Here is a 19,750-nt window from a genome sequence, read left to right as displayed (position 1 = left end):
AACACCGGGAAGGTTGCACCTCACACACCCATTAGGGAACCTCCCACCACAACTGAATCACAAAGCACAAGGAACCCACCACCACCTGCAAAGAGCTAGGAAACCTCCACCCTCTAATCCTAACAATTGGCCCATTGCAAATTTCTACGCTCAGTCATGTCCTCGTCGATAGCCATAAAGCACCCACACGCTTCCCTTAATCTTTTGAACAAACCTTTCCCCTAGAGATGCAAAGGAAGGCCCAAAATCCTTACCCACACCTCACAAACACCCCTTTCCTCAGAGAGAGCCAACAGAGGGATTCCACCACTCTAGTGAGAGACATTTTCCTTCAAACCACTTCACCCCTGAGTGAAGTACCCTCTCAGCTTCACCTATATCTTCAAACTCGAAGAGAATGAATGAGCCTCACAGCAAAGCCAAGTATAGATTTCCTTTCAGCTTCCAAATGGACAGAGCCCAATTCCTAAGAGGGACTAAATCAGGGGGCTGGTCAAAAAGTCCTCCCCATCTTCCCACAAGGCTCTTGTTCAAGACATCCACATTTTTGTCAATCAGCTCCTTTTGGATTTCAATCCACAAAGCATTACGAAATTCAGAAGAGCCAAAAGCCTCCACCTTCGCTACCGAGCCCTCATTCTCAACGACACCCCCACTGAGAACCAAGGCCCTTCTTGAGGAAGCTCTAGGTTCCTTCCTCTGAGGCAAGGAAACACCAAGGTTTCTAAGTTTGCTAGACAGGAGTTTCCACCCCCCTACAAAACCCCTGCCTTCAGGAAACACCAAGGAAAACCTCTTTCCTTCCACATCCCAAAAAGAGCACAGCAAATACCCCCCACTCTGTTGCTGCGCAACTCCAGCATGTAACTCCTCTCCCCCTCCCTCCCCCCCTCCACCCAAGACTTTCTAAAGTGCTCCCCAACTTTGAGTGCACTGCAGGTCTCGGCTCCTTCCACCAACAAAGCCAAGCCCTTACCACTAAATCTTATCCAAGACGAGAAGTTTGGACCCCTTTCACAAATCTTTCCAATCACCTTCCCCTTGGTCTCCTCGACTGAAACTTCAAAAGTCTAGACTCCACACCAAACCAACACTTACCTCCGGGAGACACCACTGCCATCATAACCTTAATTCAACTGATTTAACCATTATTCAGTCTCATTAGGTTGTGACTTATCTGGGCTATGATTTATACAAACAGTCCGACAGGTAGTTCTTAGACTGGAATTAAAACCAGGCTACTTCAGCTATTCCTTTTCTTTTCTAGTATTGCAAAAAGGTTCACAATATTACCACAGACAATTGGTCAGGTTTTGTATTTTGAGGGGAGGACCTCTCATCCTTCTCCTGTACTTGTATCGTATTCAGTATATCTTATGTTTCTATTAAAAAAAAAACCACAGAAAATTGGACAAAGTTTAGTTTTTGGGCCATCAAAGATGCACATAAGGGCAAGATAGAAACTAAAGACCATCTTCCACCTAAAAACATATTAAATAAAAATAAAAATAAAAAAATCAAATCATATCAGTAGTAGATAAATCTAGAAAACTAAAACAACGTTCTCAATCTGACTAGCAGGAGTTGCCATTTTAAATTACCAGCCACTGAGCAACCAGCTCATACTCAGGAACAAAAAGGACTGTTTAGGTTCGCTTCATCTGATGGTAAGGAAAATCATTTTGACTGGTAATCACCAGTCCTACTAATGATTCAACAGAGATTTATATTTGTTTAAGGGACCATAAATAGAAAAACAAAAACAAGCGACCCTACTCGCCACCAATGACTTGATTCACAAGCAAAGCAGTTATCATATATATGTATATATATGATAAAAGATAAGACATATAGAGTGATTATATGATGAATAAAACGTATCTGTGCATTACTGTTGTCAGATTGGTAGGCATGATATTACTGATCCTACATACAAGTGACTTGGTTAAGAGCAATAATTGAAGCAAAAATTGCACAACAATGTTCACAAACAGACAACATACACAGATTACTTCGAAAAGCTAAGACAACCCAAAAATAAAAAATTGAGAAAGACAAATTTGTAGTTTCAGGACAGAATTAAGGTGGATTGGAGATAAAGCAGTGGCTGCTGTTTGAGTTACTACATTGGTTTGATCAATCTAAGAGTATTTATTAATTTTACCTGCCAATAAATGCCCTAGACATTCCTTGGGGAAGTGTTCGAGATATAAACCTAGCAGTGGTTGGTCTGGCATTGATTGCTAGGAATTTTACCATTTGAGCCGAGCTGACCAAACCCTGGAAACAATATTTCAGTTAGGATCTAGCTTCAGAGTCCTCAACCATAAGATTAAGTAGGAAAAACAATCACCATTTCATAAGCTTGACGGAGCCCAGCAGGCAAATCCATCATTGTCTTCTGCCACTCATTTAAAACCGCATCCACAAATTTCCGGTCAAACAGCTGAAACAAATGTATAAAAATCATCACTGCATCTGGAAAATTTAACCTGATACCATAAAAGAAAATGTATTTCTTATCAAAGAATGTGCATTTTTGTCCCTTGACGTGCCAACCTCTTCAAGAACAAGGCGCCGCCTAAATAGTCCACCTTCATCTCCCTCATCACCGTCATCAAAGTCGTCAAAGTAATCATCATCATCACCTCCATCACCACCACCATGATTGATTTTCTTTCCGATGTCTCCACCACCACCACCACCACCAATAGCAGTCTGCAATATTTCAAAAGTACAAATCACTTTGCTCAGGATTCTAAGTAAGTTAAATGGAAATAAACAGAATAGCACAAATGAAAAGATGGTAAAGTCTACTCCATTTGTCGCATATAATGAAAAACTGCACCCCAGGTACCCAGACCACTATCCCTACACCATACACGTCTATGAATTTTTTAATAGGAAACATTTTTCCCCGTTAGGAATGGAACCTGATGCTACCACATTGAGCCCATTGCTTGAGAAGAAAATCAGTATATTGCTTATGTAGATTACCCTCTAGACCTTTTTGAAGAAGGCTCTGTTAGTAACATGTTACACTGTGGGTAAATGTATTAGGGTCCAAAGCTCTGTGTGCTACATGCCAACTGAGCCATGCCACAAGGACCACACACAAGTCTATGGATGGAATCCAACAATACATTACCCCTCTAAAATGTCTATACGGTAAACCATTAGAATTATTAGATGATTATGATCCACCCAATTTATTATTGTACACACAACCAAATTGTTCACACAAAAACAACCAAATTGCCTCATAATTCATCCAATTCTCAACAAAACTAAAGTCTATAAGCTTTTTTATGTTCCTCATTGAACACTAAGAATCATAAAATTTGGATTATAAATGAACTTACTACAAATTTTCAAAATTCAACCTTATACTATACAACAAAACCAAAATATACTAACAACCATCAATTCTAACGAATTTATTTTTAATTAGAAGTTCAAAACATAGTTCACACTCATCTAATCATCCACTAGAATTAACAATTCCAACTAATTTTGAAAAATACAAAGTTAGAATTTGATACTTTTTCTCAAATTAAAAATAAAAAATTTAATTAATTAATCTCAACAACAAAAACACATATTCTAATTATAAATCCACAAATCTCAAGGTACACTACATAAAACAAGTATTAACTAAAAAAATTTCTAATATTTTCTTAACCACCTAACATTATTAGAATGACATGATGTGAGTCCAGGGTGGTCACTTAAGCATTTTAATTATTTTTTTTTATGGGTAAACACATAAGAGAATATATTAATTAGACAAAGGAAGCTCGGAAAGCAACCCAAGCCCGGAATCTTAAGGTAACTTAAGCATTTTAATTATAAACACTCCCAAACAGATTCTGAATATTAAATCATCTAATCTGGGCTCTACCGACTGTTTGAACCGTATATATAACTTTTGCCTGTACAAGTTAATGACTGTATACAAAAAGACAAGCAGTCCTTTGAAACCTAAATCCTGCCTGACCCAAGCACTGAAAGAATAGAATGTTCTTACCAACATAACTAGCAGAAAGAAACTCTTACTTTCTGTTAATCTGAAGTTTCATTTTTAAGATAACTGCTTATCATTAAATTACAATATTCCATTGTGTGCTGTGCCCTGCATACCATAGTCTGAAACACACAAAGCACACCTAAGGCAAAAAAGTGCCCCAAGCCTTAAGCACAAGGTGCAACCCAAGGCATGCATCTGTGCCAAGAGAAGCACAACTTAGGGTGCATGTTCATTTCATAAAATATTATCCAAAATGAAATCCAAGAAGAAAAAAAAAAAATCAAGATTTCAAGCATTTAAAAGAAGCATCTAACAAAAAACTGATGCAATTATATAAAATTTTAATATACAATCAGAAATTTCAAGAAGCATAAGGTTGTTTTTTTTTCTTGTGATTAATGCTTGGAACACCTCTTCAAACAGCATTGGATCAGTGCCTTTTCAACCTTCCTGAAGGCCCACTGGGATACCCGACCCAGCCCATTAATTAATTGGATCACCGTATATGTTTTTTCAGCTTTGAAAATCAATCATTGTGGCGTCAAAATGCATCCAATAGCTTTTCTAGTGTTCCTAATCCAAGTTCTAAGATGTTCTCTATGCAGACTGCTCAATTGGGAGCGTGTCAGACTGAACAATAGTATCTAGGATTATATAATTTCACAATACAGTATTCCTAGCTTCATGTCTCTTCTTTTATTGGATACCATGTGTTCCCATCCTAAGAACATGATAATGGGGTTAATAGTTTGATCGTAGCTTCATCTAGTTGAATCATATCTTGTCTGCCTTCTTTTCTTTCAGTCGCAACAAAGAACAAATCTAAGCACTAGTACTCCTTTATTTATCTATTTTTCTTTGTCCCTTTATGACTTTAAAAAGTTTTCAATTTGAATTTCACAGACATGAATCCAAGGTTATTAAGGAAATTGTTTCCAAGATCTGGAATGAACTTAATGATGCATCCTCATGTAACATGGAGGCTCTAGTTGGAATGGATTCTCATATACAGAACATGGTTTCATTATTAGGTATTGGGTCAGATGATGTTCGGATGGTAGGACTTTGGGGCATGGCTAACATAGGTAAGACTACCATTGTTGAGGCTGTTTATTAGAAAATTCGCACTCAATTTGAAGGTTGTTGCTTTCTTTCAAATGTTAGAGAAAAATCACAAAAAAATGATCCAGCTGTTATTCAAATGGAACTCCTTTCACAAATTTTTTGGGAAAGAAATCCAAATACAAGAATTTTCAATAGAGGAATCAATGCTATTAAAAAACACACCACTCCATGAGAGTCCTTATTGTTCTTGACGATATGGATTGCCCACAACAATTGGAGGTTTTAGCTGAAAATCACAACTGGTTTGGTTCAAGAAGTTGAATTATCATCACAACCAGAGAAAAGCATTTGCTAGATGAGAAAGTGGAAATATATGAAGTTAAGGAATTAAACAAAGATGAAACTCGTATGCTCTTTTGTCGGCATGCCTTTAAATATAAACCTCCTACAGAAGATTTTGTACAGCTATGTGACCGTGCCCTAAATTATACAAAGGGCATTCCCTTAGCACTTAAAATCTTGGGTCATTTTTTATACAATAGAAGCAAAAAGGAATGGGAGAGTGAATTGGAAAAACTCAGAAGAATTCCAAACAAAGAGATTCAAGATGTGCTGAGAATAAGTTTTGATGGATTAGATGATAATCAAAAGGATATATTTCTCGACATTGCATGCTTCTTTAAAGGGCAAGACAAAGATTATGTCACAAAACTACTAAAAAGTTGTGATTTCTTTCTAGAAATTGGAATACGTAATCTTATAGATAAGTCTCTCGTAACTATTTCATATAATAAGTTGTGCATGCATGATTTGATACAAAAAATGGGATGGGAAATTGTTCGGCAAGAATCTATTAATGACCCTGGCAAATGCAGCAGGTTGTGGGTTAATGAGGATGTCATTCATATGCTAACAACAAATACAGTAAGACCGAAATGCATGACAATTTTTTTTTTTTTTTTTGTCAACTTTTTAATTTTAATTTTGAGCTCATACTCTGCTCTTGGTTCATTGTTAGGGGACTGAAGCAGTTGAAGGCATGGTCCTTAACTTGTTTGCTTTAAAAGAGCTACACTTCAGTGTTAATGTCTTCACAAAGATGAACAAATTAAGAGTGCTCAGATTCTATGATGCACAAATATGGGGAAGTTCTTGGATATGGAGACGCTATGATCGCTATAAAAGTCCATACACTGAATGTAAATTCCATCTTTCTGGGAATTTTAAATTTCTATCCAACCACTTAAGATCTCTCTACTGGGATGGATACCCTTTGAAGTCCCTTCCATCAAATTTTCATCCTGAGAAGCTTCTCGAGTTAAAAATGCGCTTTAGTCAGCTTGAACAACTATGGGAAGGAAACAAGGTACGTATAATTTAAATTTGTTGTTTTTCTTTAAATGGATTAAAAAGTCGATCAAAGTGGATTTGTTCTAGCCCTTTTTTTCCTCTTTTTCTTTGACAGTCATTCCATAAGTTAAAGTTCATCGAACTTAGCCACTCTCAACATCTAATCAAAACACCAGACTTCTCTGGAGCTCCAAAGCTAAGGAGAATAATTCTTGAAGGTTGTACAAGTTTAGTCAAGGTTCACCCATCCATTGGAGCTCTCAAGAAGCTTATTTTCCTGAATTTAGAAGGCTGCAAGAACCTCAAGAGTTTCTTGAGCAGCATCCTTCTGGAGTCTCTTCAAATTCTTACTCTCTCTGGCTGCTCAAAACTGAAGAAATTTCCAGAGGTCCAGGGAGCCATGGATAATTTATCAGAGCTTTCTTTAAAAGGGACTGCTATAAAAAGATTGCCATTGTCCATTGAATATCTGAATGGACTTGCTTTATTAAATCTGGAAGAGTGCAAAAGCCTAGAGTCATTACCGAGCTGCATTTTTAAGTTGAAGTCCCTGAAAACTCTTATTCTTTCAAACTGCTTAAGACTGAAGAAGCTTCCAGAGATAGGGGAAAATATGGAGAGTTTGAAAGAGCTTTTTCTAGATGACACTGGTCTAAGAGAGCTACCTTCATCAATTGAGCATCTAAATGGGCTTGTTTTGTTGAAGCTGAAAAATTGTAAGAGAGTTGCAAGTCTTCCAGAAAGCATTTGTAAGCTGACGTCTCTTCAGACTCTTACTCTTTCTGGTTGTTCAGAACTGAAGAAATTGCCAGATGACATGGGGAGCCTACAATGTTTATTAAAGCTCAAGTATTATCATTAGCAGGATGTAAGGCGGGGGGATCTAAGTCAAGGAATCTGGCTTTATCTTTGCGCGCATCACCAACAGATGGATTGCGACTGTCTTCTTTGACGGTTCTACACTCCTTGAAAAAGTTGAATTTAGCTCCTTTTCTTGGTTGGAATGTTTAGATCTGAGTAGAAACAATTTCATCACCGTGCCTGCTAGTCTGAGTCGACTTCCTCATCTCAGAAGGCTCATAGTGGAACACTGCAAGAATCTTCAATCATTGCCAGAGCTTCCATCAAGTATTAAAGAATTATTGGCCAATGATTGCACATCCCTGGAAACTTTTTCATATCCATCAAGTGCATATGCATTGAGGAAGTTCGGAGATTTCAACTTCGAATTTTCTAATTGCTTCCGACTAGTGGGGAATGAGCAGAGTGACACTGTGGAAGCTATCCTACAGGAAATTCGGCTTGTTGCATCGATACAGAAATCCATGGCTCCAAGTGAGCATTCTGTCAGGGTATGTTATTATTTGTTTGCCCACGCTACTAATTCTTAAAACATTGTTTAATATGGTGTTAAATAATTGACAAAATCCCACAAATAATCTTGGAATACTAATCCTAGAACATTATTTCTCTACATGCATGCCTCCCAAATTTTTCCTCATTCAGTATGGTGAAAATCGGTATGACGCTGTTGTTCCTGGGAGTAGCATTCCAGAGTGGTTCACCCATCAGAGCGTGGGGGATTCAATAACTGTAGAGCTGCCTCCAGATTGTTATAATACCAAGTCAATTGGATTGGCTGCTTGTGCTGTTTTCCACCCAAAATTCAGCATGGGTAAGTTCGGCCGTTCTGCGTATTTTAGTGTGAATGAATCTGGCGGCTTCTCTCTCGACAACACGACTTCCATGCATTTTTCAAAAGCTGACCACATCTGGTTTGGGTATCGATTAATTTCTGGAGTGGATTTACGCGATCACTTGAAGGTTGCATTTGCTACATCCAAAGTTCCCGGCGAAGTGGTGAAAAGGTGTGGGGTTCGTCTAGTATATGAGCAAGATGAGATGGGGAGTGCATCTTTCCTTCCGGCACCATGTGGCCTGGAGAAGGAGATGAATCAAATTCAGAGTCAGGAGACCATTAAATATTATGACACCGCCGCTTCCATTTCCAGACTTCCCCCTGTAAGCTTCAGGAAATCTGGTCCTAATTTTCTCTTTTCTCAATTTATTAAGGCTATGTTTTGTTTATGGGAAAATTTAATGGATAACAAGAAAGGAAAGAAAATAGGAAAAATGATAAAATAAAATAAAAAATAGATTTAAAATCAATAAATTATTTTTATATATTATTTTAAACTCTTTATTTATTTTTTTCTTCTATATGAAAATTAAATAATTTAAATATATAAAAATTTCTAATTAATATGTGATGATTTTTTATTTTTATTTTATGATGAAATCAAATATGAAAAAATCATTTTTTTAACATTATGTTTTCCTTAACACTTTTTAGGAACCAACTATAATTTAAAATAAACATATTATGACTTAGCACTTTTTGGGGACAAAAACTAACTTACAATAGACATATTATGACATTAAAGTAATAATTTTTCTAATGTTGAAATGTTATGATACTTATTTTTAACCATTAAATATATCATGGTAAAGTTGTTTTAAGTGAATACCTTTTTCCATAATCAATGATTCTAAATAAAAACTTATTAATTAATTTTATAAACTTGCTAAATATATTCAAATTCTAATGGAAATATGTGTTTTTTTCAATTTTTAAAAATATAGAAAAAAAAATAACACTTTTTTTTTAGTTTATTTTATTGAAGAGTCAAGCAAAAGTATTTAATGAGCATAAAAGGAATTCATTTTAAGGTCGATCATTTCATTTAATTTAATGAAAAATACTTTAATTTCTCCAAGTTGTTATACATGATGAAAGTTCATACATCGTATTTCCATCTCGAAGGTAATCACTTGTTTTTAACATGTTTTTAGTTCTTTTTAGTACTTCATTAGGTTGTCAGCTATCTAGAAAATATATAATATTAATGGATTGAATTTTTGAATTTTCAATTTTTAAAATCAAATTTTAATTGACTCCATTCTAATTCATTTATAGTTTTCTTTATTTCAATAATAGATATATTATGTTAGAGTAAGAGAGTTGAAAACACACATCATGAATTTTATTTTGTACATTACGACAACCAAAAGACACGATGGATGGGCCCAAAGTACAGCTGAAATTCATAATTGATTGGCAACCTATCTGTTTCTTCTTCACTTCCATCTCATCCCTCTCTCCCTCTCTCTCTCTCTCTGCATTTTCCCATCAAAGTTCAGACCAACCATGGAGGTTGTTGGAGAGCTTCTTCTTTCTGCCGCCTTTCAAGTGCTGTTTGATAAGTTGGCCTCCTCTGATTTCCTCACCTTTGCCCGGCAAGAACACATTCATTCTCAACTCAAAAAGTGGGAGACCCAACTCTTCAATATTCGTGAAGTGCTCAACGACGCCGAGGATAAGCAGATTACAAGTTCCTCTGTCAAACTCTGGCTTGCTGACCTCAGGAACTTGGCCTATGACATGGAAGACATCCTCGACGAGTTCAACACCGAAATGCTGCGACGCAAGCTGGCAGTGCAACCTCAGGCCGACGCCGCCGCCACCACCAGCAAGGTATGGAGTCTCATCCCTACTTGCTGTACTAGTTTCACTCCCAGTCATGTTACTTTTAATGTTAGCATGGGGTCCAAGATCAAGGATATCACCAGCCGCTTGGAAGATATTTCCACTCGCAAAGCCGAACTGCGTTTGAAAAAGGTTGCAGGAACGACTACAACTTGGAAAAGAACACCCACCACATCTTTGTTTAATGAACCACAAGTTCATGGCAGAGATGATGACAAAAACAAGATCGTAGATTTGCTGCTCAGCGATGAATCTGCTGTTGTCCCCATCGTTGGTATGGGCGGGTTGGATAAAACCACATTAGCTAGACTTGCGTATAACGATGATGCGGTGGTGAAGCATTTTAGTCCATGAGCATGGGTTTGTGTGTCTGTTGAGTCTGATGTGGAGAAAATAACAAAGGCTATTCTCAGCGACATCTCTCCCCAGAGCAACGATTCCAACAATTTCAATCGACTCCAAGTTGAATTAAGCCAATCATTAGCTGGAAAAAGGTTTTTGCTTGTCCTGGATGATGTTTGGAACATGAACTATGAAGATTGGAATAACTTGCGATCCCCTTTCAGGGGAGGGGCTAAAGGAAGTAAAGTCATAGTAACCACACGTAATCAAGGAGTGGCATTAATAATGCAACCATCTGTTAACTACCACCACTCTCTTGAGCCTTTATCAGACGATGACTGCTGGTCAATATTTGTACAACATGCATTTGAAAACAGAGACATGCAAAAACATCCCCATTTAAAATCAATAGGCAAGGAGATTGTGGAAAAGTGTCGTGGTTTGCCGTTAGCAGCAAAGGTGCTTGGTGGTCTCTTACGCTCCAAACAGCGAGACGATGAATGGGAGCATATATTGAATAGCAAAATTTGGACCTTACCAGATACTGAATGTGGCATCATTCCTGCATTACGGTTGAGTTATCATCATCTTCCAGCGCAACTAAAAAGATGCTTTGTTTATTGCGCAACATTTCCTCAAGACTACGAATTTAGGGAAACTGAGCTAGTTTTCTTATGGATGGCAGAGGGATTAATTCAACCATTGGAAGGAAATAAGCAAATGGAAGATTTAGGTGCTGAGTACTTTCGTGAATTGGTGTCAAGGTCATTTTTCCAACAGTCTGGAAATGGTGGATCACAATTCCTCATGCACGACCTCATTAGTGATCTTGCTCAATCAGTTGCTGGAGAACTATGTTTCAATTTGGAGGATAAGTTGAAGCATGATAAGAACCATACCATTTTACAAGACACTCGCCATGTGTCGTACAATCATTGCTATTAGGAGAACTTTAAAAAATTTGAAGCTCTCAAGGAAGTGGAGAAGTTACGAACATTTATAGCATTACCAATTTATGGTAGACCTGGATGGTGTAAATTAACTAGTAAGGTGTTCTGTTATTTGTTCCCCAAATTAAGATTTTTAAGGGTGATATATTTCAGTGGGAATGGCATAAAAGAGTTACCAAACTCAATCAAAGATTTAAAGCATTTACAGTATCTTAATTTGTCCATGACTTCAATTGAAAGGCTACCAGAATCGATAAGTGAGCTCTACAATTTACAAGCACTAATATTGTGTGAATGTTGGCATCTTACAATCTTACTTATGCACATCAGGAATTTGGTTAATCTTCAACATCTGGATATTACCGATACAAGTAGCTTAAAGAAGATGCCTCCACACATAAGTAACTTGGTAAATTTGCAAACACTATCAAAATTCCTTAGGAACATTCCTTAAGAAGATGCTTAAAACTTTTCCTCTTTTAATGTAAATATTGCTATATATGAGGAACATTCCTTAGGAATGGGAACACTAATGGACACTCATGTGGTCCCGCATGGCGAGACTCTCTTTTGATTGTGAAAAAATTTATTTTATGAAAAATTGGAGTCACCACTTATTTTTATTATTTTTTTAAAGGAAAAATAAAATAAGAAACTAAAACCCTAAGAAAAATTACTCCTTAAACTTTTGGAAAAGCGTATCTTTGAAAAACCCAAGTCTAGGTCTAGGAATTAGGTTACCTATCGGGAAGATACCTTAAAAAGGTAGCACTCCTCTAAGCCCGAAAAATTGGTTTCTATTGACTAGGTTAAGGAAAGCAAGACAATTAATCAATAAATCAATAATTCCAAAGAAAGCAAAGGTGATCAAGTCTGAAGGCAAACAACATGCTATTCATTATAACAAATGTACCAAAGAAATTAATCACAAAAGAAAGGAAGATAGGGGCATATCTGAGTTGCAACCCTAAGTGTTTTCATGAAAACATCAAAGTTAGTTTGACAATATAATACAACACCCATTTCATCTCATCCAAATAATCAAGCACTAATCAAAACATACAAAGCAATCACATATATCAGAAAATCAACATTCAAAGTTTGCATATTATAGAATTAAAGGAATAAGAGGTGTGAGAGGCATACCTAAGAGCATGCAAAATTTAAAATACGCTTGCATATAGATAGAAAGGGTTTGTTCACAAGTAATAACAAATAACTATGACAATAAACCCTAATATACAAGGTATATATACAACTCAAATGAAATGATATGAATCTAAAGAAACAACAACTATCATGTAGGGCATGCATACAAGCTCATTGTTAAATTTAAACTAATGCTCAAGATAGCTTTAAGTATCTAAATTAGTAACTAACAAAAACATGCAGCAAGGGGCAAAATAATTGTATTCACTTGAAAAATCCTAAACAAATATCTAAAAACATTATTTTGTCATGGAAAAAATAAAAAAAAATCCTCATTATGTCTACATTAGAGAATAAAAGCCAAAACCAAGTCAAGATATACTAAACAACACTAGATTAAATAATAAAGCAAGCATTGTATAGGAACTTCAGCATGTAGTTAGAATAGAAAGGTTCGTAAAATAAATCATAAAAAATTACCTAGAAAGTGAATTTAATTAAAAAAATTTCAGGGACCTCATCTATATGTATAGATTATCACCAAAAAGGCCAAACAATTTAATAAAGCTCCAGTTGATTCTAGATTACAAAAACATCCCAAAAGTCCAGACTAGGGCAAAATTCAATAACATGTATAAATTGATTTTTTAAACTAACATGGAAGTGCTAAAAAATCATATATAAAAAAAAAAGGCAACATGTTTAGAATGTCTATTTTACAATAAAAATAAAGACGAGGTCAGAAGACATAGAGATCAATTTTAAAAACAATCAAACATCCCTTTTATTCAAGATGAGGGTAGTATAGTGAGTACAGAAAAAGAAAATTATATCTCTCAATTGGGAAAATATTTTCAATATTTTATATGTCTAAAATCTATTTCAAGAAGTCTAGAATTAGGGGAAAATATCAAATAAAATTTACAAAGTCATCTAATAACTTATTTTTACAAAAACATTTTGGTTGTCCAGAATTGAGTGAAAATAGAACCCCCAAAAGACTCTTTTATATCTTCCATTTTAGAATTACTTTTTAACTCAAACAAAGTTCTAAATTCATATTCAAAATGTCTACAATATGATAGAATCACCAGAAAAAAATTTAGAAACAACATAGGTTGATCAAATCAAATTTTCTTTTCAGAGATGCAGTAAATTGAACAAGCTAACGATAAAAGATTTTTTTGAAAAATGATTTTATGTAGGGGTTCCACCAATTCCCCAATTGATAGACATAAATCTAGCCTATGGATTCTCATCTATTTGCGACTACAAGCTTGGATTCATGTTTCACTTAAAACCAAATTTTTATTGAAAATAAAAGGGTGCAAATTGAATGAAATATAGTTACATATATTTTTTTTTAAAGGAGATTTTGATAATAAGAATTCTAAATGAATTTTTTAAATAGATTTTCAAAGGGATCTTTTGAGAAAAGTATTTTCTTTTAAAATACAAGAAATTAATTTGAAAATAACAAAACATAAGAAACAAAATACTAAGCAAAACAAAAGAAAACAAAATCACAAAGTAAATTTTTTTGACAACCAAGCAAACTAAAGTGGTGAGAATGGAGGTCAATCTTCACTATTTTCCGATGGTCTCCAAAGATTAAATTTGATAAAAAAAATATCAAAGTAATAAATTATTAATATTTAGATCAAATAAACTAACGAGATATCCATCAAGAATTAACATAAGATCAACAAAACACACAAACACATCTAGACTAAAACAAAATGAACTAAAACTAACCTAAGTCAGAATTAAAAACATAAATTTATCTAATAGGATTAATTAAACTATTGATTAAAATCACAAACATGTCTAAACAAATTAAAATAAAACTAAATCGAAATCATAAACATAAGCTTTATCTAATAGGATTAATTGAACTATTGAATTAAAAATCACAAATACATCTAAACTAAAAAATAAATTAAAACTAAACTAAATGGGAATTACAGACATGAACTTTATCTAACGGGATTAATTAAACTAATGAATTAAAAACACTAATACATTTAAACTGAAAGATAGATTAAAACTAAACTAATTTGGAATTAAAAATATAAATCTTATCTAATAGGATTATTTAAATTAATGAATTAAAACCACAAACACACTTAAACTAAAAAATAGGTTAAAACTAAACTAATTCGAAATTAAAAAAGCATAAACTTTATATTACAAGATCAATTGAACTAATTACCTAAAACTCCGAAAAACACACTAATTGAAATTGGACCAAAGTTAACATACTTAAAAAGTGAATAAAACAACTTTGGGTCAACTAGACTAACTTATTAAAATTTCTAAAAAAAAAAAAAAAATACAAAATGAAAATTGTATCAATTAAAGAATTAAAGTTAACAAGTAACCTAACCTTCATTCCAATATTTATGAATCAAAACTAATAAGAAAAACTCTAACTTTCAATCTAGTAAAAAAAAAAATATCCAAACTGAATCCATAAAAACTAATAAACAAAGACTTTAACTTTTAATCCTAATTCAAATCCAAAACTAAAATAATCAAAAACTCAAACTTTCAGCCTAACTTAAAATAGAAACTAATAAATAAAAAAACTTCAACTTTCATTCTAATTTAAAATCAAAACAAATAAATAAAAAACTTTAACCTCCAACCTAGTTCAAAGTAAAAACTAATATATAAAAAAAAACTAACTTTCAAATCAATAAAAGAATCGGAACCGAGACAAGAAAAGCTTTAACTCTACCTCCTTCAGCAATGGTGGGAAGTCCTCAAAACATGCCGCCTCCCAAAGTGGATGTGCGTGGTGTCTTTTGCATGCATGCAATGTGGCGGCTGTTTGCGGAAAGTGGCAGCCATGGTTTGTCATTGTGCGTGGACTGGCGGTGGATGCAGCCCGTGGGGGTCATGCGTGGTCCCCCTTTTTAAGAATGGTGCAGCCTCGTGTACCGGCTGTTCTCTTGTTGCCCCATGAATGCTTCATGGCGGAAGACGTGTTACCCCTCCGAAGTGCGTGTTGACTGCTCCATTGGTGGTGCGGCTATGAAGAACTCCTATAATCGATCCTGAATCTGGTTATGTGTACTGCTATATCAATCTGTTAGTGCCTCTCGAATTTTTATTTTTATTTTTTATTTTCCTGGTCCTCCACATGGCAGCACGCATGGAGATTTTTCTTGAAGGATGCAGTCTGCCCTTCTCCATGGTGCATGTGGAGGCTTTAAGGAGATCTCTTGGTGTGCGCCATATGAGAGTCTCATCAATGGAGGAAAGGAGGCGGCTGCATGGTGTGTTCTGCCTTCCCTAATGTGTGCGTGAAGTTGTCTTTCACAATGAACAGCATCTTCCTTCCCCCTCCTCCGCGGCCTCTCTCCTTCTTCTTTGCCCTTCACAGCCCTCGTTTTTTATCTCCCCCCTGCTCTCTCCGTTCTGTTCAAGATGCCTTTGTAGAGATCCTCCCAGAAATCTCCAGGCTGCTATTTTGGAAAGTCCTCCGTATCATCCATGCACTCTGTAGTGCTCTTGCCTTTTGTTTTTTTTTATAAAAAAATTATTTCTTTCTTTATCCAAAATTGCATGAATATCCTCCAAAGATCCCTATATGGCAGCCACAAGTCTGGAGAATTCCACCTTCCCATCTGAATCTCTTTCCTTCCAAAAACAAGATTTCATGTACGTGAATATCCTCAATACTTGCACTCCACTTGAAGCCGTTGACTTTCTTTTATAAAAAATTCTGGTGATCCTCCTTCCATATAGCTGGTGCCCGTTTGCACATGCAAAGCAATAAGAAAATAGAAGTTAGTATCCATTCATTAATAATAAAAGAGTAGATTTTGAGAAACTTAAAAAGATGTAGAGTAAAATAATCCTGTAATTGAAAATAAAAAAGATAAAATAAAATAAAATTATGTAACTAAAACTAAAATATCAATCACATGCATATTAAAAAAAACAAGATATTGTTTTCGTAATTAAAAGAAGAATTAATTTCATTAAACTCATGCAATCTTTTTGAAAATAAATAAATAAATAAATGAACAAATAAAACAAATAAATAAATCCAACACATGCAACCCATGCAAAAAAAACCTAGAAGGTGATCGAAATGAGCTAGGTGAACCTAAGTGGGTCTAAATGTGTCTAGATGGGTCTAGATGAATTTAAGTGAGCTTAGTGAACCCAAGTGGGCCAAGGTGAACCTAGGTGGACCAAGTGTGACTAGGTGGGCCTAGTTGAACCTAAATGGACCTATGTGAACCTGAGTGAGCCTAAGTGAACTTAAGTGGATCAAATGTGCCTAGATGAGCCTAAGTAACCTAAATGTTCCTAAATGGGTCTAGGATGGTGCCTAAGTGATCTAAAGTGATCGAAAAAGTGTTTAAGTGACCTAAGGTGATTAGAAAAGTGCCTAAGTGACCTAGAGTGATCAGAAAAGTGCCTAAGTGTCCTTGGGTGAGTGTGTGCAAGGTGGAAGGTGCTTAAGTGTGCCTAAAAAGTGTCTAAGTGAACCTAAGTGATCTAGGATACGTTGAAGTGAACTAAAAAGTGTACCTAAATATGCCCAAGTATCCTACCCTAAAGGTATACCTAAATGAGCTATCATTAAAAGTAAAGGAAAATCCTAAGTCTAACTCGAGGTTGCCAAGGGTCACAATAAGGGGCCAAATAAATCCTTCGACCAAAGTCTCTAAGATGGCTCAAAAAGGTAAGTTATATGAGTAACAATGGACCATTAGGGAATTGTTGTGGAGTACTAAAAGAACGCCTAATAGAATATGTGCTAAGGGGATAAAATGAAGGGTCTATAATATATGAGGAGCTGATATTAATGTGTTTGACTTATTATTACACTTCAAGAGTTATTGACTATTCATTAAGAGCATGATTTTTTTCACTATAGTTATGTCAATCTTTTTGTTATTTTAGACCATGTTATATATTTGATATGCATTTTCTATGTAAACATATTAGTTCAAAAGGAATTGTGTTAGCCGTTTGAGTATCCCTTTTTGGTAAGAAATAGACATGTTTTTCTTATGAACTTGATGTATGAATATATTTGTGGTCATGTAACACATGTTCATGTTTCAAACTATGTTAGAAAAATGAGGCATGTCCCTTTTATTAAATAATTATACTTGACATGAAAAGGTTGTTTTATATATCTTGATATTATTTTGGTATATAAAATGCTAGGGGATTAATTCTAGGATATTTTTTACTTGGAGTTGGAAACTAAATTGTACCATTTTATTTTTTAATATAAGTCTATATTATGATTCTGGAGCCTTGAGGGAATTATTGATTCAAGCCTTGGAATTCAACTTGAATTAAGTTTGGATGAAAAAAATTAAACACAAGGCTAATTCAAATACTAAAAAAGCCTGGATAAGCTTGCTTAAAAATATAATTAGATTCAATTTTGGTCAGATCAATCCACCCATATTGGAGCCTTACCTATCACATATCAATGTGGTGAAAATGATAGTAAAAATAGTGGTGTAAACTCCATTTTTCTTACCATAATTAATTATCAGCTAGCATAATGTAATATGATTATATTTTTTTATAATTTAAAATATTTATTTTATATTTATTCCAATAAATACCTAAATATTTTCTAAAAACTATAGTAGAAACAAAGATTAAATCATTCTACAACTTTTGTAACTCACTTTAACTTCATATATGATTTTACACAAGAATTCTATCTTCTCCTCAAAGTATTAATACATTAATGTGGTAAATTAGAAAAAATCATGAAACTTCCCATTCAATGCTTGGGGGCTAAGCAACCAATAAGACAATCTAATATTCCATTGGTGAATTTACAATGAGATTAAGTGCTACAAAAAGGAAATAAGGGGTAGAAAGGTGGACCAAGCTCGAATTATGCTTGTTATATAAGAATTTTGTTATTTATAGGACTTTTGTTACATTATGCTTGTTTAATTGAATTGAAAAGAATACTTTTTCACTTACATAACCTCTATCCACAAAATAAATAGACAAACTAAAGCTAAAAGAAAAAAGAGGAAAATATGAGAGAAAATGGAAAGTACAAGTGGGAAATGAGGGTTGCCTAATGAACTCAACTTAAACAACTCTTTTTCAATCATGTGGATTCCACTTAGTCTTTTTAATCATGCGGACCCATTTTAAATATCAAATTTCAATGATGTGAACCCCACTTTCAATATTTCTTTTGATTTACGTAGACTTCGCGTTCAACATTCCTTTCAATCCGTGTGAACCCCACTTTTAATAGGTTTTTTCAATCAACTTCAACTTTCAACTTTCAACTTTCAATAAAGAGAAAAAATGATATTATTCGACGGTTTTACCTTCAAAGTTATCTTAACTTTAATTATAAATTTATGAAAAAAATCTAATATTCTAATAGTAAGCTAAATGGTCTTAGTGTCTAAATTAAAGGAGGTGCTTCTTCTTGGAAATACAACTATTTATTGAGGAAATTAAGCTCTCCTATCTTTTCCTTTTGAAAATTGTGAAGGTAATGAAACTTAAGTAGTAAGTTACAATTGAAAGTTGGAAGAAACTTCCTTAGTAGAAAGTTTGTCAAACATGGACACTTACATAAGAAACCAAAAATCTAATATTCTAATGGTAAGCTAAATGGTCTTAGTGTCTAAATTAAAGGAGGTGCTTCTTCTTGGAAATACAACCATTTATTGAGGAAATTAAGCTCTTCTATCTTTTCCTTTTGAAAATTGTGAAGGTAATGAAACTTAAGTAGTAAGTTACAATTGAAAGTTGGGAGAAACTTCCTTAGTAGAAAGTTCGTCAAACATGGACACTTGCATAAGAAATCCTTTGTACTCTATTTCTCCTACTTTTAGTTTAGCTAGTCTCTAGAAATAAATTTTTAAATTTATATTTCTATTAGATAATCAAGCTTCCCTCTACCCTAATGGCTCTGTCTTGCAAAAGCTTCACTATTCATCTCTATGGTGCCTTGGTTTGAATAACAATCCAAACATTTGTGAATGATCTACTTTGGAGAAGATGTAATGATCTATTCTATAGAGGAATACACTTGAAAATATTTACATATTAACTTAATAAATTACAAAAATAAAAAAACTTATTATTAAATGATTTGGCAATAAGAAACTTAAAAGATGATATGATATTCCATCATTAATTTAAATTCAAATGCAGGTACTAAGAAAACTACCATATAAATATTTTAACATGATATTAAAATAAATTCTAGAATATGGTAGAAGTCTAACTTATAAATCCTATATTGGAAAATATTTAATGAATTATTTACTAAAATAACATAAAATATTAAATTAG

The 19,750-nt window shown here is 34.3% G+C and overlaps 1 protein-coding gene, 1 long non-coding RNA gene and 1 pseudogene across 2 annotated transcripts; 2 read left to right on the top strand and 1 right to left on the bottom strand.

Moving 5' to 3' along the window:
* Positions 1 to 2,161: 2,161 nt before the first annotated feature.
* On the bottom strand, positions 2,162 to 2,645 carry LOC117926565. The gene is made up of 3 exons (XR_004653164.1): positions 2,560 to 2,645; positions 2,354 to 2,446; positions 2,162 to 2,280 (listed from the first exon to the last, which is right to left on the bottom strand). It is a non-coding gene; the product is annotated as an uncharacterized LOC117926565 (long non-coding RNA).
* A 3,269-nt stretch (positions 2,646 to 5,914) lies between these two features.
* On the top strand, positions 5,915 to 7,833 carry LOC117925931 (annotated as a pseudogene).
* Positions 7,834 to 10,514: 2,681 nt separating this feature from the next.
* On the top strand, positions 10,515 to 11,276 carry LOC117925930 (putative disease resistance RPP13-like protein 1). The gene has a single exon (XM_034845037.1). It carries the CDS (start codon positions 10,515 to 10,517, stop codon positions 11,274 to 11,276), a length of 762 nt encoding a protein of 253 aa, XP_034700928.1.
* The last annotated feature ends 8,474 nt before the right edge of the window (positions 11,277 to 19,750 follow it).

Source organism: Vitis riparia, chromosome 12 (assembly GCF_004353265.1).
Source record: "Vitis riparia cultivar Riparia Gloire de Montpellier isolate 1030 chromosome 12, EGFV_Vit.rip_1.0, whole genome shotgun sequence".
NCBI lineage: Eukaryota > Viridiplantae > Streptophyta > Magnoliopsida > Vitales > Vitaceae > Vitis > Vitis riparia.
The sequence above is the reverse complement of the archived record's forward strand: the minus strand, read 5'-3'. Positions and strand labels throughout refer to the sequence as shown.